Source organism: Dermacentor albipictus, chromosome 1 (genome assembly GCF_038994185.2).
Source record: "Dermacentor albipictus isolate Rhodes 1998 colony chromosome 1, USDA_Dalb.pri_finalv2, whole genome shotgun sequence".
In the NCBI taxonomy this organism is placed as follows: Eukaryota; Metazoa; Arthropoda; class Arachnida; order Ixodida; family Ixodidae; genus Dermacentor; species Dermacentor albipictus.
The window spans coordinates 200,624,527-200,648,451 of record NC_091821.1 but is presented as its reverse complement, the minus strand read 5'-3'; the positions used below and the strand labels follow the sequence as shown (position 1 = coordinate 200,648,451).

The 23,925-nt window shown below is 43.3% G+C and overlaps 1 protein-coding gene across 5 annotated transcripts in view; it reads right to left on the bottom strand.

The window, feature by feature from the left end:
* LOC135903142 (phosphatidylinositol-3-phosphatase SAC1-like) overlaps positions 1 to 11,510 on the bottom strand; it is a 93,314-nt gene extending 81,804 nt beyond the window's left edge. For 2 of the 5 annotated variants that reach the window (XM_065433543.1, XM_065433547.1), the window contains exon 1: positions 11,376 to 11,510. In XM_065433543.1, the coding sequence (XP_065289615.1) occupies positions 11,376 to 11,419 (44 nt within the window). In that variant the 5' untranslated portion in view covers positions 11,420 to 11,510. Of the gene's footprint in view, positions 1 to 8,065; positions 8,113 to 9,402; positions 9,474 to 10,832; positions 10,983 to 11,375 lie in introns of those variants that run through there. The other 3 variants (XM_065433544.2, XM_065433546.1, XM_065433545.1) reach the window with 3 other exon arrangements.
* Positions 11,511 to 23,925: the final 12,415 nt, after the last annotated feature.

Genomic DNA, 23,925 nt, shown 5'->3' with positions numbered 1-23,925 from the left:
AGTCAGTAAGCAAATGTTGGCACTTTGAATACGGCGGATAAAACTACTATCCTTACTTCATATAGCTGTCTAATCAATTGCTATCGTAATCGATGTTTCACCTTTCAGGCAAAGCTGCAACATTTTTTTTATTTTAGTACATTTGCAAAATTAAGCAATTGAAGGCTAGCTCAAGCAATAAGTCAGACAAGCTGCGCTGGTTGTATAAATATTTTCTTCTTATGAAGGACTTTAACTGCAGTATGTGTACACATATATCTGTGCTGTCATACTGAGGTTTAGTCGAACATCAAACAGCTCTGAATTAAGGTGACGATGAAGCCCAGGAATGACCAGCTGATTTCCCACCCAACATCTTGGGAAGGGGGCCTGTCTATAAATGTTCTGTCAAAAGCGAGCCAACAAACAACAGCATTTGTTATGTGCAATGAAGTGTCTGTGACTACTGATGTTCAAAAGTGACAGCACTTAAAAGGCCCCTCGCCACGTTTGGTCACAGAAAACTTGACAAAAGCTGTGCATGAATCAAGCGACAATGACTGTGTCTGCAAATTGCCAAACCACTGCATGCCGTAAAAGCAGCTGAAATTTCAAACAAAGTCCTGTATACTCTTCCTCATGAGGAGGCCCCACATCCTGCCAGAGAATCAAGGCCACATGCACAAACGCCACTACATCTGATGTACTGCCTGCAACATCACTAATTTTGGCACATGACTTCAGTAAATCATCCAATACAGAACACTCAAAACTGCCACTATAAGTGTGCCATGCAGCAAGAGAGGAAGAGAAAGAAAAGGCTGGGCTTGTGACGTAAATGTGACGCAGTCCCTCAGCTCCAGTATAGGAGAAGGCAGGGAATGAATGTCACTTGCAGATGCTAGACGAGGTAGAGGGTGGGAGTCTAGGCTGGCAATGAAGCTCACCTCCTGGCAGCATGGTTAAGCAACATTTCAGTTTCTTCTACCTCCTCTAATAATGAACCAATTTTTAAAAATGTGTGTGGTAACGGTGCATACAGGGAGCTTTGCAACTTCCAGTGCATTTCTCACGGGGCCTGGTATGAAGGGCCCTTTAGCAGTTTTGTCGCAATCCTTGGAATGCTTCCGTACACCAGCGCTGTGCCTGGAGCAGCAATGTACACCTTACAAGACATGCCAAACCCCAGTTAATAAACCAGCTCTGAAATCAGGGCTGTGTCTGTATGTTCTGTCCATCTGTCTTCATTGTGGTGTGCTGTATTCTGCTCATGAATCACTAATTAGTCAAGACATGCACAATACCAGCTCTACCAGTCATGCCAGCTGTACATACATGCTGGAAAATGCTAAACTAACCATTCCTGCTCATCCACTCTACCTAGCCAAATCAGACCATTTACCAATGATTTCTTTGTGTGCAGGTGCCAATCACACAAGTGTTGCTGCTTATGGCTGACATGAACATCACTTTCACAGAATTTTCATTCTATATGGCTACACAATTTCATGTGAAGGCAATGGCTAACGAGGCACATATTTATGAACTCAGTACACAGCCAGTGAAGTATCAAAATATAAGCAAGACCTCCAAACAACTAGCATTTCACATAAACTCAAATTACAGGTCTACGACAGTTCATGACTGCCTATGACAGTGAACAGAATGATTCTCCCCCCGGCACGCATATCCAGCCGCACCGGTCACCCGCAACAAGTCGCGCACCCACGTACACGCACTGTCACTTTTTCGCCTTCATTCTTTTTTCGTGCAGCAACAGACTGGAACGGCCTTTCCAACGAAATCACAGTCATAACCTGTCCTAGCACATTTTTAAACACCGTAAAAATTATCTTACCCTATAATAAAAATATGGCCTTCAATTTCTTTAGGTATGTATGTACCCACCCCTTACGTAATACCCCTTCAATGGGGCCTTTAAGGAAATAAAATGAAATGAAATGAAATGAAATGGCCCTTCAAACCAGCCTTGGGAGGCTGGTACATTGCACTTTTGCCGAGCTCACAAAAAAACATGTTAGAACAATATGAACACAATGCAGGGCTACCAACAATATCCTTCATAATTTCTACTTTCAATGCTGTAGCAAAGCAGAGTGTATTGAAAGTTATATTGTATAGTTGCGTTCAATATGAGCTGCAACATGGTGCCCGTGGTAGAAACGGCTCCAAAAGTGCACTGCTGTGCCGACATGTGAAAAATTGGCTTAATAAATACCAGTAAGAGTGTTTACTTCTGAGATTCTTTGTATGCCTGCACGACCGTGCATTCTTGGGGCTAATTCAGCCATGGGCACCATGTTGCAACTCATATTGTATGCAACTGTACATTCTTAAAACAATATAAGGAAGCAAGCAACATGCACAAAATTCCCTTTCACACAGTACAGAAATTGTAGTGCTGTGCGAGGATGACAACCCAAATAAAAAAATTCACTAACGATTACAATTACAGCGTACCCTGCAAGATAATGGAGCACGTCATTTTCACCCTAATCATGCACATTCTTGACACTAACAACTTCTTTCACCCATCCCAACATGGCTTCCGTAAGGGTCTGTCATGCGAAATACAACTTGCTATGTTCGCCCATGACTTGCATGTTAACGTCGATGCTAACACCCAAATCGATGCTATTTTTTTCTGGATTATGCAAAAAGAATTTGACAAGTTACTCCACCAACGCCTATTACTAAAGCTCTCCCAGCTGGAACTGCACCCCAACATGTTAAATTGGATTACTGAATTTCTCACTAACCGATCACAGTCAGTGCATGTCAATAATTACACATCTGTGCCTCTCCCTATAACATCTGGCATCCCACAAGGTAGTGTTCTAGGCCCCCTACTTTGTCTTATCTATATTAATGACTTTCCTCTTCATGTTTCCTCTTAAATCCGTATGTTCACTGACAATTGTGTCATCTACTGCATAATTACTAACGACTCTGACCACAGTATCTTGACCTTAACCTTAATTATGACCTAAGTAGATGACCTTAACAAAGTGCAAGACTGGTGCAAAAACTGGTTAATGACCCTTAACCCCAACAAATGTAATGTGCTTCGCTCGCCGCCATCAGACTTTGTACTCACCATATAATATTACTAATACTACCTAACAAAAAATGGACACATTTAAATACCTCAGCGTCACCCTCTCATACGAATTAGACTGGTCTGCTCATGTAACGCGCATTACTGCCTACGCTAACTGAACATTAGGATTCCTAACATGCCATCTGCGTCATGCACCACATCACGTTAAACTTGAATACGCATCCCCATCTGGTCACCACATCAAACTTACCTTATCAATGCACTCGACATAATTCAGAATCGGGCGGCAAGGTTCATTCATTCTTCATATACGTATAACACCAGTGTATCACTACGAAAAGCACAGTCCACCTTAAACACGCTGTCATCCCGGGGTCACATTGATTCATTAATCTTTTTTCATAAGTTTTATTACAGCTCGCTTTATCATGCACCATATGTGTTGGCCCCACCCTGTAGGAGTTGAGGAGGACGTCGGGATGAAAAACTTGGGAGGTTTATTTACATTATTTACAGTAAGAGTCAATTACCGTATTTACTCGCATAATGATTGCACTTTTTTGTCAGAAAAAATTGATGCAAATTCAGGGGTGCGATCATTACGCGGGTTAAATTTCTTGCGTTTGCTGCGGGATGCGGGACACCAAAACAAAAATGGCGGCCGGCGGAGCAAGCCGAACGTGCCGAACACGATCTTTTTTTTTCTTCTCGTGAGTACATTACGTGCATTGAAACAGTTTCTTCCGTGTCAGCGATGAATAATATCATTAATATCGGCAAGTTTGCGGCAATAACGTAGCCATGTCCACTTTGAGAGACAGAAACAGATGGGCGCGCTTAGCTGCCAGTGACAGAAACCCATGGCCGGCGTGCTGCGGAAACTGCGGCACCTGTTTTCACTACTATCCTAACACGGCACGTTTCCGCTAAGGGTGGGCGAATATCTTAGCTGTGTTCCAAGCGTTGACGTATGAACAGGGTACACTTTTAACGTATCAGTGTAAACGTGGCTACTATCATTGCTGCACGCGATTTGTTGCGTGCTCACGAGTGCAGATGAAAAGAATCGAAAGGCGCCTTTTTTGTTTTTGTTGACTACAACCATTAATAAAGCCTACCCATAATAAAGGCAAGTTTGGTTGTGCGGAAAGTGATGAAAGTAATGAAATGAGGCATCTGCTTAAGCATGTTTGGTGCGTGCAGACGAGTCGTTCGCGTAGCATTCGACAGCTGGTAAGCGCGATCATTATTAGCTAGACTTGGCACACGACATATCGCTGCGGCAAGTTCAGGGTGCGATCATTACACGGGAAATAAAAAAAAAATCGAATTTTGACGACAAAACTCAGGGGTGCGATCATTACGCGAGTGCGATCATTATGCGAGTACATACAGTAACAGTCTTAAAGTCATTACGGGCTGGCAGCAACTCGGACGCTGCGGCCCGTGGCAAGAAGCTCGAAAGAGATCAATCAAGGGAAGGCTCTAGGAATGCTCTATTGCTGTTCCCGGTCTGTGTCTTTTAAGCCCTTCGGTGTCTTGAAGACACGTCACGTTCGGCCAATGAGAGAGCCCGCTCAGGTGACGCCATTTTCGGCCAATCGGCGAGCCCACTCGGGTGTCGTCATTTTCGGCCAATGGTAGGCGCCCATGCGATGGAGTCACACCCGGCGAAGAGAGTCGCTGCTTGGTGTTTGTCCGAGGACTTTCTTCTCCCTGCGGTCTTGCCTTGCTGACTTGCAATGCGCCATCACAATACATGGATGAGGGCGACGCCGCCAGGTTGTCACGGCGCATTACAGCCGTCTTGCTTCGGGACCCACTTTACCCGCCACAGTGCCAGGCTCTCGCTTCACTTTCGGGAAGAGCCAAGCAGTGAATAGCTCCACCGGCTGCACACGAAGTGGGGTTCGCCAACTTGTTTGCACGTGCCATGCCTCAGGAATGTGGCATCCGTGTTTCTGCGCTCCTTAATTAGCTGTGGTGCAATTCGATGTGGTCTGGGGAAGTCGAAGTAGGCTCAGGAAATGGTCTCGTATCTAACAGCTCGTCCTCGCCCCGGAAGTTCAGAATGGCCGGTCAACTCAATTCGCTGGCCATGAGGAATGCTGAAAGAACCTGCAGCGTACTGGTGTCGAGCCTCGTTTGACGAACTTCGGGATCCTGGACCCTGGAGAACATACGTCAAACAAACAAAACAACACAGCGCTGCACCACATGTAAGCGCAGGCTCTTCACCCCTGACTCGCCAGGCTATTACTGAGTCAAAATGAACCCTGATCTTTTATTTCCCCAATTTTGACAAAGCAGTTCCAACCACCTTTTCAAACCGCTATCCATTTCTCCCCGAATGCCGACAGGACCAGAGTGTCATTGTTGTAGCAAAACAATGGGTCGTTTCCGTTGCAAACAAACAATGAAAACAGCCGAACATAACTTAAGTGGCCTAACTACTCGAACAGCATGTTTCCAACCTATCGCAGTGGCGTACTTATCGCACGTATTGGTGCCACTGAACAGTCTGGTCATCTTCACAAGTACGTAATCACAAGCGCGCTAGCCTTGTGGTCACTAATCAGAATGCGTACTTGCGTCGTAGGCAAACTTTTCATTACGCCTACTCTCGTGTCTCTCTCTAGTCCATACAGGACACGTACCTTAAACGAGAACTTAATTTGCGTAACTTACGCACTCCGCAAAACCCTTTTTAATAAATGCATCTCCTAATTACTAGTTCTATGCATGCTCACTAAAGAAGTCAGAATACGGCTGCCCTCAACACACACGAGCAACCCAGTCAAAAATATGCTTCCTTCCGTCCGCACAGGACACGCGCTAATGGAACTAAGAACGCTTCTCAGTGCAAATCATGCAGTCACTAAAAACCTACGCGGTTAACCTTAGAAAAAAAAACACATAAAAAAACAAGGTTAACTAAAACACATGCGCGCTACGATAGGCCTCTCAACAATAACCTTGACACTCAGGTTACTTACACACACAAAAAAAGAAAGCATATCTACTTATTAATGAACACCTCACGAAACTACATGTTTACTTAAAACGCGTCTTTCAACTCTCGGAGCTTCTTGAACAAAAACACAAACAAAGCTCATACTTTTACCTAGTGAAAGAAACTTCAATTGCGAAAATTATACGATGCAAAAAAATAAATAAATAAAACAAAACAGAACGTTGCACTTCTACGGAAGCTCTGTTTGCCTCCCGTTCCAAACGTTTTCGACTGACTCACTTTTGAGATGTACTCGAGGTGGTCGCGGTCCGAAAGCTACTCTGGCTACTGAGGAACAACAAAAGGGCTGACTCACTATCAGCTCCTCCAAGACGTTACAGTCTCCAGCCAATTTGCGTCCTGGCGCCCCTTTTTCCTCACGAACTCGATTGACCGCGTCGCTACTCCCCACCTGGTCTCGACTTGCCATCTTGCGCTTCTTTGTACAACACGCTGAGCTTCGAAGAGAACAACGTAACGACGAGGAATTTAACTGCCCCGTGCCCTTTGTCCGCTACCATGCAGAACATGCTTCTCGGTCTCCTTTTGACCAGTGGCTCGAATGTTTATGATGCGTCAACAACGTCAGTGACAACCGCACCTTTCTTTTCTCCGCGCCCTGCCCTTTTGGGTCTCTCACCGTTTTTGGCGGCGCTACATTAGTCGCCATATTCCTATCTTTAGCACGCTTCTTTCTGCGGTGCTTTTTCTGTGAATTATCTTTCATGTCGCTCTCTCGCGCCTTATGCTGGCCGTTACACATCTCGTCGGCCCGGATCGGTCTCTTACCCGCACAGTCTGATTGATTTTCATTTAAATCAACACTCTCTCTGTCTCGACTGGCGGACAGCTCAACCAACTCTTGAACAATGCAGCAGGCTTTACTCGAGTTATGCAACTCGCACTCTTGCGAACTGCCCTCTACTGCATTGCCCAGCTCACGCTGTGCATCGGCACACAGCCCGTCGGTATCGATCACTGTCTCACGCGCACAGTCCGAATGATTAATAACTGAATCATCCCTATCTAGGCTATCTAGACTGGCGGAGAGCTGCACCGATCCCTGAACAATGCAGTTGTATTCCCTTGAGCTACGGAGCTCGCAATCCTGAGAATTACCCTCAACTGCATCGTCCAGCTGGCACTTCACTTCGGCACGCAGATCTGACCTGACATGGGTGCTCATGTCTGTCGGGTCAGCAGTACCCTTTTCTTCGCTAGCAACCTTGCTAACATTACAAGCGACGCACACGCGCGGTAATTGTGCCAATTTGTTCGCAGCTGGCCTAGCTGTCTCTACACTCATCTGTTGGCACAGCACCTCGTCGCTCTCCCTGTGGCCTTTAACGGCCTCTGTTGCCACTAAGGCATCGTTAGCAGCTAGCCTTTTCCCTTCACTTATGAATGTGCAGCCAATCTCACAGGCACTACTCTTCTCGTCGGATTTTGGCAAAAATCGGCTAGACACTTTATCATTCTTGTGCTCTGTACTGCCTACAGAATTTTCAGACAGCCGTTGTCTTTGTTCCTTTAACTGCTGAAAATACTGTATCTGTTTTTCCAATGCTGCTATCTCTTTCTCGTGCTTTTGCTTACGTTCGTGATACTCACGTTCACGTTCATTCTCGCGTTCTTGACGCTTACGCTCACTCTTACGTTCACGACGCTCACGCTCCCGTGGTTCTTGTATCACCTCCCAAGCAAGCTCAATGCTTTTATCATTGCCACTATCTTCAATCACCTTTATGATAGCTGGCGTTTTCATCTGTTCGTCCGCCTCAACTCCGAAATCGTCGCACACCAACAACAAGTCTAACCTCGTCAACCTTCTAAGATTCATGGCAGCTGCCCCGACTGGTGGTTAGAACTGTTTTCCTTAATTAATTTGTGCAAACACACAATGCAACAAATTCCCGATTCCCAGAACTATCAAAATGAACGCACAACATTTGAAGTCTGGCAAATCAAAAGGAAAAAAACCACGCACTCACTTACGGTTGCAGCACCCTGCCATCTGGTTCATTGGTCCACTGTTCCCGGTTCCTTAGGTCTCCCTGCGTTGAAGGCTCGCTCTTCTCCGCTACTCCCAGTTATTCAGGACTACTTTGGACGAAGGCTCTTCTTCACTGTTCCGGGTTCCTTAGGATTTCTCTCGACGAAGGTTGATCCGTAGCGCTGCCACCAGTCGTTGCATTTGGAGGCGATCCCACCGCTAGGAACCAGTTGTAGGAGTTGAGGAGGACTTTGGGATGAAAAACTTGGGATGTAATGTATATCAGTGTCACACGGGCACTTTTATTCACTAGTGGCAATGATTACTGCTGCATAGTCCAATAAACCAGATTGAGTTTGGTGACCTCTATCGCACCAGGTGTCAATAAGCAAATCTAAAGCACATGACAAATTTGCCTAATATACAGTAAAAATGATGAGCAGAGGTCAGATTTACAATTGACTGGGACCTGGTAGTGGAAATTCACATTCAAAGGTGCTTGTGTGACACTGGTATTATTGACAAGTGTGGTTTAACAGTAGGACACAGTTGTCTATTTGAAGTGGTTTATTTGTATATGTATGTTATTTGTTTTCATTTAGCATTTTTATCAGTTGTCCTACTGAGCTAAAATTAACAACGAACACCTGAAAAACAGTTCGAGATTCTTTAAAAAAAAATTAATTATGGGGTTTTACATGCCAAAACCACTTTCTGATTATGAGGCACGCCATAGTGGGGGACTCTGGAAATTTCGACCACCTGGGGTTCTTTAACGTGCACCTAAATCTAAGCACACGGGTGTTTTCGCATTTCGCCCCCATCGAAATTCAGCCGCCGTGGCCAGGATTCGATCGCGCGACCTTGTGCTCAGCAGCCCAAAACCATAGCCACTGAGCAACCACGGCGGGTTGTCAGATTCTTTGTTTAATACCATTAGTGCCTACTGTTACACACATGCAACATTTTGTATCTCTGATAGTAATGAATCAAGGATACAGAAAGCAATTTAAATGACTTAATATTCCTTAGTGTCTATGTGCATGGCACTGGACAAAAGAAAGATATTTTTACTAAATGTGAAATATCGGATTAATTTCACATTGTTTAACTTGGGTTTAGGCTAGTTCAATCAAAGTGCTTAAATGCACCCATGCTTTTCTATAGAGAAAAAGCTTATTTCAAGCTTGAAATGAAATTGAAATGTAAAACCAGACAATTGAATCAGGAATTGATTCCTAGTAGCCAGGATATAGATACCATCGGCCACACCAAAAGTGCTCTCCATGCTCAAATGAGTGTGTAAAGGCTGGCAAGCCACCAACAATCACAAACCGTTTTTCAGGAATGGTGGTTTCACATGACTGCATGACAGTGTAGACATGGATGGCCCGGTTGAGCAGTTGCTGGACAAAATTGATACAGTTCTAGGCAAAGTCAGCACGAAAGAGCATGCTAGCACTGACAACGATGTAGAAATAAGGAAGCCACCAACAGATGACGACATGCCAAAAGCGGAACTTCCATATCACAGCAGCCGCAGTCTGGGAGTTTCGATCAATCTCAGTTGAAGTATCAACAGTGCTGTGTCTTGCCAGAAGCTACACATGTAGACAATTACAACCATGCTCTATCATGCATAGTGATCTGGCAAGTTAGTTCGTACAGTGCACTTAAAATTCAGGTGGAGGCCACCACAAGGCATTACAAATACTTGTTTAATTTGAAGCTAGTTCCATAAGTCGGCATACTCACACACCAGTGCACTGGCTCATACTCGCTCCACATTTAATTCACAGGTGTGAGATAGAGCTTTAGTGCGTGACGAAGGGTGTGATTGTGTACATGATTACGCATGAAAGTCAGTAACGGCGAGTTTGAGCGGACCTGAGTATAAACGTAAGTGAACGTCAACGATCATGAGTGGGCTTGAGTACGGATGAGTGAGTGCCGGTAAGTATCAATGAAAGCAACTATGAATGCGAGCGAGTGTTGGCTAGTATGAGTGGGCATGAGTACTGACGATTGTGAGTGCACATGAGCGTGAGTACAATGACAGCAAAAATACTGATGAGCAAGCATCTACTGATACTGCCAACCTATAGGAACTTCCAAATGCATTCTTTATTTCGCGTTTCCGATAATTCAACCTAGTTTTCTGCATCCCGCCGATGTTGAGTTAATGGAAGTCGACTGTTACATTACATTCACCATACTTGACGTAGTAGTTCTGCGGAAACCCGCAAGGTGGAGAGAAGTAATACTATACTTCAAGTAAGTAATACCATAAGTAATACCATGAAGTACCATACCATGTAATACCATGAAGTAATACCATACTTCAAGTTAAATTTAACCAAACCACAAAGACATTCATTTAGGGGTGCCAGAGCAGTAGCCAACGCACCTGCACTTTGACATTTACTGTTCGTACTACACTTCTTATGTAATCTAATTAAGTACTCTTAACTACTAGGCACAGCGTTGAATTGATCGTAGCGCGAAAAAAAAAAAAAGCAGCAGCGATGACAGTGAACTGTGAAACGCCGATTTCACTTAGCAGAAAGCTAATTGATTTAAAGAAGATAACTATGGAAAGAATATGGTTTCTATCCCGAAACGTACAAAAGCCTCATCTATTATAGCAACAATTACATCTTGGGCTGAGCACTTCAGCATGACAACAACAAAAATATTAACGTTTACAAGCATATTATAAGGTACACTAACGTGCTTCTTCGCACACAAATAACAATAATACTCACAAAGCATATACTTCGTGCACCTTAGACATTATGGCACCATAGTACTGCTTTCCGTCTCATTTTTCATAATTCACCTTAACCGACACAAACAGGACAATCACAAATGTGTGGTAACGTCGACACGGCATGCGTGACATCCAACAAACATCTGTCACTGCGTTGTTCGGTAGGCGTCAGACCAATAATTTTTTTCTGCAAAACACTGGAGATATCAGCCACCCAGTTCGCTGCGTCAGAAGTCATGGAGTTATATCAGCAGCACTCCAGTGCCACGACAGTAAGGCAGCTAAAAAGTACGGTGCATGTATAAGAACGACAAAATAATTAAGAAACAAAACGAGCGATTCAAAATTGATAATTTCGCATCTTTCGTTTAGATAATATGTTAAGTGGTCAGTACCGCAGCATGAGCTGGTGTATATTGTGGCAGTAAGCGCTTATACTGCAATGCAGCAGGTAGCATAATATTATTTTGCGCATACTCTCCGATCTGGTAAATATACACACCAGGCTAAAGGAAAGTTGTAAAATTGAATAACTTACAAGTTAAGGCAGTCGTACACACCTCCATCCGTGGCCGCCGCCATGACGGTGGCACATGGTTGGCAATGCTAAAAGCGCTAAAAGTCAGTTCTCCCGAGCTCGCTAGACACGGCGCTTAAAACCATAGAGTTTTTCCGGCCCAGCTTTTCCTCTAGAGTTGTTCTACTAACTCTATGCTTAAAACGAAGTACAACAGGCGTCGGTTAAATAAAGAAACGCTCATTTCAACTTTCTTCGTACTTTATTTTTCTTATCATTTTATAGGCGCGTTGGCGAAAGTTTTGTAACGAAAGTGGGAAAAGTTCTAATTAAAGTCAATAATGAATTCTTAAATTTCTTTTTAACTCGTGCACGAGACTCAAGACATTGCTCTAGAATGCAAAGTGCAGATACCGTAGTGCAGATATAAAAATTCAGAAAAGTGTAACCTCATATTATACACTTTTAGAAATATTTACACCCTTTGTGGCTTATCTTGTCCCACAACAATAATCGTCATTTGTCTTGCCCGAGTTTCCTTTCTTGAAAGCTCGGCTGGCTCGGCGCTCGCTACTTTCCTTTCGAGAAGCTGCGTCGCACTGATAACGCGCATGCCGTTCGTGACTGGGAAGTAGCGAGCGCCGAGTTTTCAGGAAAGGAAACGCAAGCAAGGCAGATGACGATTATCGTTGTGGGACAAATATACACCCCAAAGGGTGCAACCGTTTTAAGAGTGTACTTGTCTCTGATTACTGACGACATAACAAAAGTTTGTTCTTTATTCTACACACACTCTTAGAATAATTTACACCCTTTGCGGCTTATCTTGTCCCACAACAATAATCGTCATCTGTCTTCCCCGCGTTTCCTTTCTCTACCGCGGCGAGCCCGGTACTTCCCAGTCACGAACGGCATGCGCGTTATCAGTGTGACGCAGCATTCTCGACAGGAAAGTAGCGAGCGCCGAGTTTTCAGGAAAGGAAACGCACGAAAGACAGATAATGATTATTGTTGTGGGACAAATTTACACCCCAAAGGGTGCAACCTATTTAAGAATGCATGCATTCAATTACACCCTTCTGCCGCAACGATAATCGTCATCTGTCTATTGCATTTCCTTTCTTTAACGCGGCGAGCTCGGTACTTTCCAGTAACGAACGGCAGGCGCGTTATTAACATGACATAGCATTCACTCTTAAAACGGTTGCACCCTTTGGGGTGTATATTTGTCCCACAACAATAATCGTCATCTGCCCTGCTTGCGTTTCCTTTCCTGAAAACTCAGCGCTCGCTACTTTCCTGTCGAGAATGCTGCGTCACACTGATAACGCGCATGCCATTCGTGACTGGAAAGTGCCGGGCTCGCAGCGTTAAAGAAAGGAAACGCGGGCAACACGGATGACGATTATCGTTGTGGGACAAGATACGCCCCAAAGGGTGTAAATTTTTCTAAGAGTGCTCCTAGAAAATTTACACCCTTTGGGGCGTATCTTGTCCCACAACAATAATCGTCATCCGTGTTGCCCGCGTTTCCTTTCTTTAACGCTGCGAGCCCGGTACTTCCCAGTCACGAACGGCATGCGCGTTATCAGCGTGACGCAGCATTCTCGACAGGAAAGTAGCGAGCGCCGAGTTTTCAGGAAAGGAAACGCAAGCAAGGCAGATGACGATTATTGTTGTGGGACAAATATACACCCCAAAGGGTGCAACCGTTTTAAGAGTGTAAGCCCCAAAGGGTGTAAGCCCCTTTGGGGCTTACACCCTTTGGGGCTGCCCGCGTTTCCTTTCTTTAACGCTGCGAGCACGGTAATTTCCAGTCACGAACGGCATGCGCCTTATTAGTGTGACGCAGCATTCTCGACAGGAAAGTAGCGAGCGCCGAGTTTTCAGGGGAGGAAACGCAAGCAAGGCAGATGACGATTATTGTTAAGGGACAAATATACACCCCAAAGGGTGCAACCGTTTTAAGAGTGTGTCCCACAACAATACACTCTTAGAAAAATTTACACTCTTTGGGGCGAATCTTGTCCCACAACAATGATCGTCATCCATGCTGCCCACGTTTCCTTTCTTTAACGCTGCGAGCATGGTACTTTCACCCCAAGAGTGCACCCCAAGAGTGCAACCGTTTTAAGAGTGTAAGCCCCAAAGGGTGTAAGCCCCTTTGGGGCTTACACCCTTTGGGGCTGCCCGCGAGCGCCGAGTTTTCAGGAAAGGAAACGCAAGCAAGCCAGATGACGAATATTGTTGTGGGACAAATATACACCCCAAAGGGTGCAACCGTTTTAAGAGTGTAATCGTCATCTGTCTTGCCCGAGTTTCCTTTCTTGTAAAGCTCAGCGTTCGCTACTTCCCTTTCGAGAAGCTGCGTCACACTGATAATGCACATGCCGTTCGTGACTGGGAAGTACCGGGCTCGCAGCGTTAAAGAAAGGAAACGCGGGCAAGACAGATGACGATTATTGTTGTGGGACAAGATACGCCCCAAAGGGTGTAAATATTTCTAAGAGTGTAATCTTCATCTGCCTTGATGCGTTTCCTTTCTTTAACGCTGCGAGCCCGGAACTTTCCAGTAACTAATGGCACGCACGTTATCAGAAGGGGCACTCCAAAGGGTGTAAACTGTTCTATGCTGATAACGCGCGTGCCATTCGATACTGGAAAGTACCGGGCTCACAGCGTTAAAGAAAGGAAACGCATCAAGGCAGATAACGATTATCATTGTGTGGCAGAAGAGGCAAGCCAAAGGGTGTAACTTTGCCTAAGAGTACACCCTAAAACAGTTTGCACGCTTTGGGGTGTATATTTGTGCCACGACAATAATCGTCATCTGCCTTGCTTGCGTTTCCTTTCTTGAAAACGCTGTGCCCGCTACTTTCCTGTCATTATTAGGTCATTTAGTAGACGTGGAAGTTTGTTGTGAAGCATTTGCCGACCATAGCCAGTGCGACAATACGGAACATTCCATATTTCTGTTGTTCTTGTGTTACATGATACTTCCTTTGGATGGAGATTTACTAACCCCATGAAGAGAGAATTATGACAGTCATAGTTTAGGCGAGATTCACGCAACAATTTATACTCATATGTGTCTTGTGCTGCAGTTATTCTAAATTTTTTAAGGAGCTCTGCAGTAGAATGCTGGATTGGCACATTCTCAATTATTTTCAATACTATTTTTTGCATTACTAATAGTCGCGAGAAGTTAGATTGTGTAGTAGTCCCCCAGACCAAATGACAGTAGTTTAGATACGAAGCGAAGAGGGCATTATAGATCAACAATTTTATTGACTTCAGAATAAAGTAGCGGTTTCTGTTCAGAATTCCCGTTATCGCACCCAACTTTTGTAATATCACATTGACATGTTCATCCCACAGCAGTGATTCTGAAAAATGTTCTATGGCACTAGTCAGCTGTGCCTTGCTCCCCTTTCCAGATACACTGGCATCACTGCATGAATTTTCTCTGAAGCTGTAGAGTGGTGATGGGTTCCTGGCTTATGCGGTTTCTACAATATTTCAGCGCTCTTGAGAATGGTGACAAACGATTGACGGGTGAAAAATAACCGCGTGCTCATTGTACCAAAATAGAAATTCAGTGGGATTTCAGTGAAAATAAGCATGCACACACCATTTTCTGAAGGTTAAAAAACAAAAGAAGATGTGGGCGACAAGGCTGCAGATAGGGAAGAACTTGAGTGACGAAATGGTCATGTGCAGTGAGTATTTAAACAAAGAATACTTCTAAGGTCATTTTTTTAGTGTTTAGACTGTTGCACTGCATTCAGTGTGTCAAGTACTTCGCTTTTTTGAGAATTGATAGATACATTCTTGAAAAGGAGTTCAAATCACAGTGAATGTGGCTTAAAAGAAATGCTGTTGCTTCAGAAATATACAATGTAGCCAAAAGAATTCTGTGGAAAAAAAAAGGAAAAAAATGACCCTAATGCATCAACATGTCCCAATATCGCCCTATAGTCTGGGGAAACACTATTGCACACATTGACCGATGAGACAGCCTGTGCTGGCACAGCTGATCACCTAGCATGCATCTTGTTATTTGGCACTGCTTAACTGAGCCCACATTCACAAAATATTACGCTAGAACTGGTCTTGCCAGCAGATGCCAGCCAGTCATGAAGTCGAATGTATCATTAGCAAAGGTTGCCATCCAATGGTAAACAGCATTCACAAACGAAAAGCTTTGTGAACTTGAAACCTCTTTCCCTGTAATTTCAGGTTCCTTAAGAAGCATTGCATAGCTGAAGTATCACCGTGAGACATGCCTCTCATTGTGAATGCATGTAACGTTAATTTTAGGTAGCATCATGACTACCAATGTGAGCTTCATTCACCTGTGAACGGTACCGTGCTCAGTGTTCGACTGACTGCTGGGTGCCTACTCTGAAGCATTAGAGAGATATTACTCACAAAAAAGTGCAGTGATGTTTATGGCACCAGTTCCGTTGCAAAGTTCGACTTCTATCATATGGGTTGAGCTTTTTACAGTGCTGGTTACTTGCAAGCTAGGAAGCTCAGCGCGGACTACGGTGCTTGTGGTCTCTTTAAAGGGACACTAAAGAGAAAAATGGTTTCTTCTGTATAAGTAATTAAATAACCCTTCAACAATATAAAAATAACACCACTCTTACCACGACAAGATGCTTGGTCTGCCAGAAAAAACGCAATAACAAAAGATGGGTGGTGGAGCCTCGCTGACATCACGCGAGCTGCTGCTCGCATGACCAGCTCGCGTGATGTCATGAATTTTGACAGCGTCTTCTTGGGCACAGGTAATTATTTAACAGTAAAGATAGACTACATTGTGTTCTAAAGGAGCCAAATATTGAACATGGCGAGTTTCGGGAACTTTTGCTGGGCCAATGTGACCTAAATACTACGAAAAAATACTTCGATATCTGTGATGTCAGAGCGGCCCGCCTCGGTCTGAAAAGACCGGGCTTCAGGACGCTAATAAAGTTTTGTGAATGAATGAATGTGATGTCATAGTGACCTACCGGCGTTGGGGATTCGGTGCAAAATTCAAAAACTGAAACTTTGACCTTCATTTCCTCTGTAAATAATCAAACTATTATTTCGAAATTAGTGACATCAGCGTTTTCAAAGAATGCTTTATCCATCTAAACTGATTTAGTGTTTTGCTTTAGTGTCCCTTTAATTCCATGATGAACAATTAAGTTCATATAACATGGCCGGCATTAAGCACAGCCTCACCTTCAACAAGACATTTTTCCGTTTCTTCAGAAAAGCTGAGCAATGTGGTGAGGAACACTAAAGACTCACAAGCTGCCCGTTTCTCAAGATGTACATTTCCTTGATGCCTCTATCAACTCAATTCCCACCATATTCAACTTCTGCCATGCCACCTATGGATGACGGAAAGTGCAAATAAAATGTTGCGTGCAAAAGTATTGGATTACAAAATGGCACTGATGATGATTTCAGAATTGACAGAACCGTTCGCTTCAGTTTTCTTTAAGCTTAGGCCAAAAACGGCTAATACAGACACCTTTTAACGTCTGTGCACACCAGACTTGTACGTTACAGAAAAAAATGTAACTTATTACAATTACTTCATTCAAAAATGCAATTGTTTACAGTTACCGATTACTACCCCACTAAAGTAATTGAGGAATGACACGAAAAGTAAGTGATTAATTTTATGTTACATTCTTCCAAATTTTTATTGACAATGCACAGATACAATTATTAGGAGCTGGCCTGGCACTTCCAGTGCATCTTCTGCAGCTCTTCACACATTGCTTGTCTTCACTTTTTATAATTTTTGTCGGTCATCTTGCCTCGTTTCCTTGTGAAGGCATTGGCAGCAACACTGAAAACTCGCTTGATGTGTGCGCTGGAGGGAAGGGCAGCGTGGCAATAACTACAAGATTGTGGTTACTCAATGTCGTGACAGTGCTGTTTGGGTCCTGTATGAAGTGCAGTGCTTAATTGTTGCTGGGGATTGAAGAAGGCACTCCCACTAGGGTCAGTGAAAAGCTGAAAAATCACCTGCATGTGATTTCCTAGCATTAATGTCCAAAGTGGTTGCCACTATCCAGATATACCAGCACCTGTTCAATTCATTGGTACACAGCTGGTGTAGCATTATAACTTGTGGAAATACTGAGCACCCAGGTTTGCCTGTCTGAATACATGTATCCAAAAGGATGCTGTGTGACACAACTGTAAGCATTCTACTGTAGTTCCTACCACTTTCAAGTCCTCAAAGCTGCAACTCTTGTTACAGCTTGTCTTCTCAAGAGACAACTGGCTATATGCAATTGGTTACTAAAAAAAATGTAACTGAATTACAGTAAGCATTACCAAGTAATTAATTACATGCAATTCTTTACATACAAGCCTGCTGGACACCTATATAAGGGCAGTAATGAAGATTTATTGAATTTCAACCTCCTGTCAGGTGCTACTGAACGATGATTGCAATTGTATCATCCACTGCGAGGATATTGGTGTACCTCCAAGATGTGCCAACTTTTTCTAGCAGACGCTCCTCGCACAATTGTTTGGCCACATTTTACACATCTTGTGGACATCCCTTAAATGTGCGTGAAGTGCATCATGGGGACATATTGAGCCCAATGGATGAGTATGTCAGAGCCTTTGTTCGCAGAAGACGCTGTGTGAAATACAATGGCCAGAATACCCACACAGCAAGGTTGTATATATTATGGCGTGCACACAAATGCACATTGCAGTGCAGTCGTCATTCTTCTAGGCCTTCCTCTGGGTACTAGTGGCATATTGAACTGAAATTTTTGAACTAAATTGCAGCAGAAAATTTGAAACATGCAATGTACACATGAGCTACAGACATGATAGGTTCACATTATAATTTATACATATGAGGAAACACAATTCTGTCATGAGGAGACTAAAAAACAAGGCCTCTGGGAGATCAACTAATAATGTGAGGCCTAAAAAAAAAGTGCCAGATGCAATGTCCTTGTGGCATCTTTAGTAGGTCATCCAAAACTGAATGTCTGGTTGATGTCCTATTTGTCTCCGAAACAGTGCACAGATGTTGGGACATGATGTGGATGTTCCACGGATGAAGTGTTTTCACTGGGTGGATGTTGGGGTGATGGCGACAGGTGACGAGATACGGGGATGAGGGAGTGACATTGATTGCATTGCCTCTTCATTGGGGTTGGTCCACTTCATAGATGCTAAGGTGAGCACAAGGGTCGTGGCAAGTCTTGAGTGAGTAGGGGGGTGCCAATGTACTGAGCTGTGGCTCGCACTATCCAGACTTTGTCACTTACCACTAGGTTGTGCCACAGTGTGTTTAAAACTTCAGCATGTCAGGCCTATACTGCATCATACAGTTGTTGGGCTTGCCATATCACACGATGGTACATACGATCACACATTTTTGCACACATTCATTCATGCATGTATAAAAGCATGTGTACCTGGTTGCATTTCTTTTAAAGCTAAACCAAAATCGTGAACTATTAGACCAGTTCAAACTAATAGTAGCTGGGGGCATAACTATAGTCTTATACACCTGGTGTTTCTGCAGATGTGTTCATTAAAACAATACAGTAGACATAATGTTGACAACACATTACTTGTGGCAGTGGACGCAAGGAATATTGCAATAATAGCAACTTCAAGTAAGCTTTATTTGAATTTAGCTGAATTACTTAGTTGATGACATTAAAAGCTGTTGTGCACTGAAGGCATGCTCTTATTCAGGATTCCTGAGCACAGTTTTGCAATCAGTCCAAAGATGTGGTGCAAGTGCATAGGTGTTCCAAATAGTTTAAAGAGAAAGCTTTGGAAGAAAATTATACATGTAACATTACAGCACTGATGCCACATGCATTAGATGCATGCCTCAAAATTGGGGCTTGTCCCGGTACCCCCCTTCTAAATCAACATGTCTTAAGCACTCACTGGCTTCAATTCCTAAATTAAAACATGCACACTGGTCATTAAAAAGTGCATTTGAGTCAAGCAACACAGCACTGCATTTATATTCCTTCATAGTATCTGTGTAAAGAAAGATGACTTATGGAAGAGAATGACTTCAATTGACAGTAGGCAAACAAGAATAGCCTCAATTTGGAGCCATTTCATTAATATGAAGGCATATCAAACTGTCAATTAGCCATTTTATACTAGTATGCGCTCCAGGCTGAGGTTTCTTTTGTTCTCCCACTGTTAATCACTGTTACACGCAGCATCTTTCTACTGCCCAAATTTGCCAAGTGCAAAGCAGGAAACTGGACATTCAGTGATTACCAACCAGGACGTTGCTCACTATAGTGTGAACATTGACTTTCTAGTTGAATGCAGAGAAAACTAGTTGATTTTCTCTGAAGCTGCTATGATACACTTGTACTCAAATTGCAGTGCGTACAATGTAAAAGTGATAGTAAACCAAACAAACTTAGCAGTGTTATCTACTACGGATACAAGTTTTTTGTTGGTGCAAAAATAGCTTTGGATTCAGCAATTCTCATAACCTTATTTGTCAGCTTTACTTACAAAAGCATGTAATTTCATTATTATTAAGGCAAAAGCCAGATATGCCATATGAAGCGAGAAATCCACAGCCCGTTGCTATCATCCGCTGGTATCAAAACCGACGTGACCAAGTGACGATGTCACATTCCCGGTGCTAGACCTGCTGTGGCTCGCACTGCAAAATCCTACAGTGAACAGTCATGGCGTTGCACTGGCCCACTACCAAAATTGGATTAAGGTTAGTACAAATTAGAACAAGGTGGATTAAGGCAGAGTTTTAATGTAAAATGATAACTTGGAGAAGTCATTATGCTTTCGCATTCAAATAATGTAAGGATACTAAAGTGACTGTCAACTTTTAGAATGAAGCATATGCTAACAGGCACAATCTGCTTCCACATGAGCAGTTCCTAATGAACTGCTTGAAAGCACATTGTTGCTCATCATCCATAACACTTAACGGTCCCAGTAAATTCTTTCAGATTATCTCCCCGCCTAAGCGCCAAACTCAGCTGCAACTATCAGACGACGACAATGTACTAATGGAAACTGAAAAGTGTGCTACAGCCCTTAACAATTTCTTCACATCAGTATTTTCTCCTGCTATAAACTTCAGTTCTCACGAATTACCATGCCACTCACTGTCCACAATGCCCGATATCCAGATTAACGCTGATGGAATAGCTGGGCTAATACAGGCTCTAAAATTATCCTCCTCGGCTGGTTGCAATCAAATCAGCAGCAAATTACTTAAGAACACCAGTTCCCTGTCAAGCGCAATACTTAGCTTACTTTTCCAGCAATCAATCAGTACTGGTGAAGTTCCTCACGATTGGAAAAAGGCTCAAATCATTCCCATCCATAAATCTGGTGATCGAACAAAAGCATGTAACTATCGTCCAATTTCTTTAACCAATATCCCCTCTAAACTGCTGGAACATATCATTGCAAACAATCTAATGCACTACCTTGAATCAATTAACTTCTTCTATTCATATCAGCATGGTTTTGGAAAACTATTGTCCTGCGAAACTCAGCTCTGAATTCACCGATGAAATCTTACAACACATGGACGATCACCTACAAATTGCCGCCATTTTCTTAGACTTTTCGAAGGCCTTCGACTGCGTCCCCCACAATCACCTACTTGCCAAATTATCTACTCTTGGAATACCCCCATCACTGATTACTTGGATCGAACATTTCCTAAAAGGACGCGTACAATACACATCCGCTAACTCTCACGACGCACACCTTTCTGATGTTACATCCGGTGTCCCCCAGGGAGCAGGCTTATCCCCGCTGTTGTATTTAATCTATATCAATGACCTGCCATGTAACACAAAAACTAGACCATCTTTTTGCTGATGACTGCGTCACCTACAATGCCATCTATAACCCTGGTGATTCCATTGACCTACAAGAAGACATAGACACTATCGTTTCATGGTGTGAAAAATGGTTCATGCCTCTTAACCTTAATAAGTGCCAATGTATGTTCTTTTCACGTAAGCGCAGCATTACAAATTACGTGTACCACATAAGCTCAACTACAATACCACGAACAGACTGCTATAAGTATCTAGGTGTTCACTTGACATCATCATTATCATGGGTTACTCACATTGAAACAATATGCGCAAACGCCTCGCGCACACTTGGTTTTTTACGTCGCAATCTGAAATCTGCATCGCCCGCTATAAAAAAACTTGCATATCAGACATACGTTCCGCCGCAACTGGAGTACGCATCATCTATCTGGCACCCCTCGCAAGCATATCTCACCTATGAATTAGAAGCCATTCAGAATCGTGCTGCACGCTTTATCATGTCAAACTACTCAAGTAAAACCAGCATAACTGAACTAAAATGCACACTCGATCTTCCCAGTCTCCAATCGCGTCGTATCATCTCGCGTCTCTGCATGCTTCACTCTTTCTACTATCACCAAATAGCCAGACACCCTCGACTACAACCCCCCGCCTAGAATCTCTCCCCGCCTCAACCACAGCTGTCCAATCGCGCACATTCAGTGCCGTACGTCTTCGATGAAGGATTCTTTTTTTCCAAATGCAATAGCGCTGTGGAACACTCTGCCCGACTGTATTGTCTCTTCCGCCGACCACACGACTTTCCGTGAGAAACTAACAATCCACTATACCTAGAATGGCAAGTAGCAAATGCATTTGCTACTTGACCCCTTTTAAGTAATTAATTGATAGTGATTCATTCTCATGCATAATATGTTTTTAATAGTACTTATGTAGTATGTATTTTGCTGTATTTTATGGTTTCTTTACAGTGATTTTGATGATAGTACTGCTTGCTCGGTTCCCTCCTGAGCGTTGTTTCCTTTTCTATTCTTCGTCTATCTTTTCTTCCTCTTTTCCCTCCTTAGCGTGATGAAGAGTTCCTCACACTTTGTTTGCCCCCGCCTTATGTAATGCCTCCGGGCCTTTAAGGCTTCAATAAATGAAATGAAATATCTTGTCAACTGCACAACAGCTACTATTGTAGTTATTTTGAAAACAATGATATTAATGGAACAGGGCTAAAGCAAGATGCACAGAAAAACAAAACAGTGTGTAGTGCCAGTGGAATGTTCTGTCACATCACTTACACCTGTTGACACCACTTGACATCGGTTTAGACCAATTTCGATCACTTTCACATTGTTACAGCATTTTCACTGTTATCACATTTTACAAGTGCATTTCCATCATGCATGCATGATATGCAACATGCATATGGGGGAGATCTCTGCGATATGCAAAATACCTAAGCACATCACAGAGATGTCTGAAGACTGACTAGATGGTTTTCTTCATTGTGTTCAGGGCCTCACTAGACAGATGAAGCACAGTTGTGCCTCTCCCCAACCTTATACTTGACACCAGTCACTTCCGCCCCCTCCCCCCTCATTTGACGAACGATCACACACATTCAAGATACCATCTAGGTGAGGAGCTGCAGTTCTCTCCCCCATTGTACTAAAAGCAACTAGCATCAAGACAGCCACAATTCACCTATGAAGCTGCCCTTGCTGTCTAACACCAGCACAATAAACATCTTTTGTCAATTCACGAACGACCCTCATTTGTTGGTTAGTACAGTTGATTTTCTTCCTTGTGCTGTTATGTTTACATGAAGGCCACACCAATTCCCCATTTATCTATTATGCGTAAAGGGCTGCTATATGCAAGCACTAAATTAGGCTAACTTGTTGCTTACCTTTTAGGACTCTATATCTTCACTGGAAAATGACTTACAGCAGAGATATTTCATTTTTTTGAATATTGAATAACTGCACCACTGATCAAAGTGCTGCACAACGTCAAGGATTTTGGCGATTTGTCCTTCCAGTGCAGAAATTTCTACAGAAGTTGCCAAGTTTTTTTATTGTGAATTCTTTTTTAATCACTAATCAGAAACTAGCCACAACCGGTCCTTGTTGCAGTCCCCATTGTTACAGCAGCTGTGCAGGTGAATTCTTGTATAGTTTTTGGGGTAAGCCTTCAAAATTGGCAGGAGCCACCTACTTTCTAATCCAGATTTAGCAATCTAGCAAAACTTTCTATGACTTTCCCTTAAAGTATGCACACTGCCAGCATACACTGCAGGTGGATTTCACAACCAGAGTACTAATATAGTTACATGTTCCCAACGTCAGCCCGGAAGCCACTTGCAAACATATTTCATTGCGATTTGCAAGCAAGAGTTATGTATCGTGAAAATATTTACTCCAGGCAAAAAATATCCACCAAAAGAAATTGTTTACATTAGTGTCTCACATAAACATTTTCTGAATGCCGCTACATGCAATTATTGTTGCTGAAAATTATGGGCAGGCCTTCAAACAGCATTGCATGATTTAAAAAATTATGGGGTTTTAAGTGCCAAAACCACTTTCTGATTATGAGGCACGCCGTAGTGGAGGACTCCGGAAATTTCGACCACCTGGGGTTCTTTAACGTGCACCTAAATCTAAGTACATGGGTGTTTTCGCATTTCGCCCCCATCGAAATGCGGCCACCGTATATCGGAGGCATTTCAC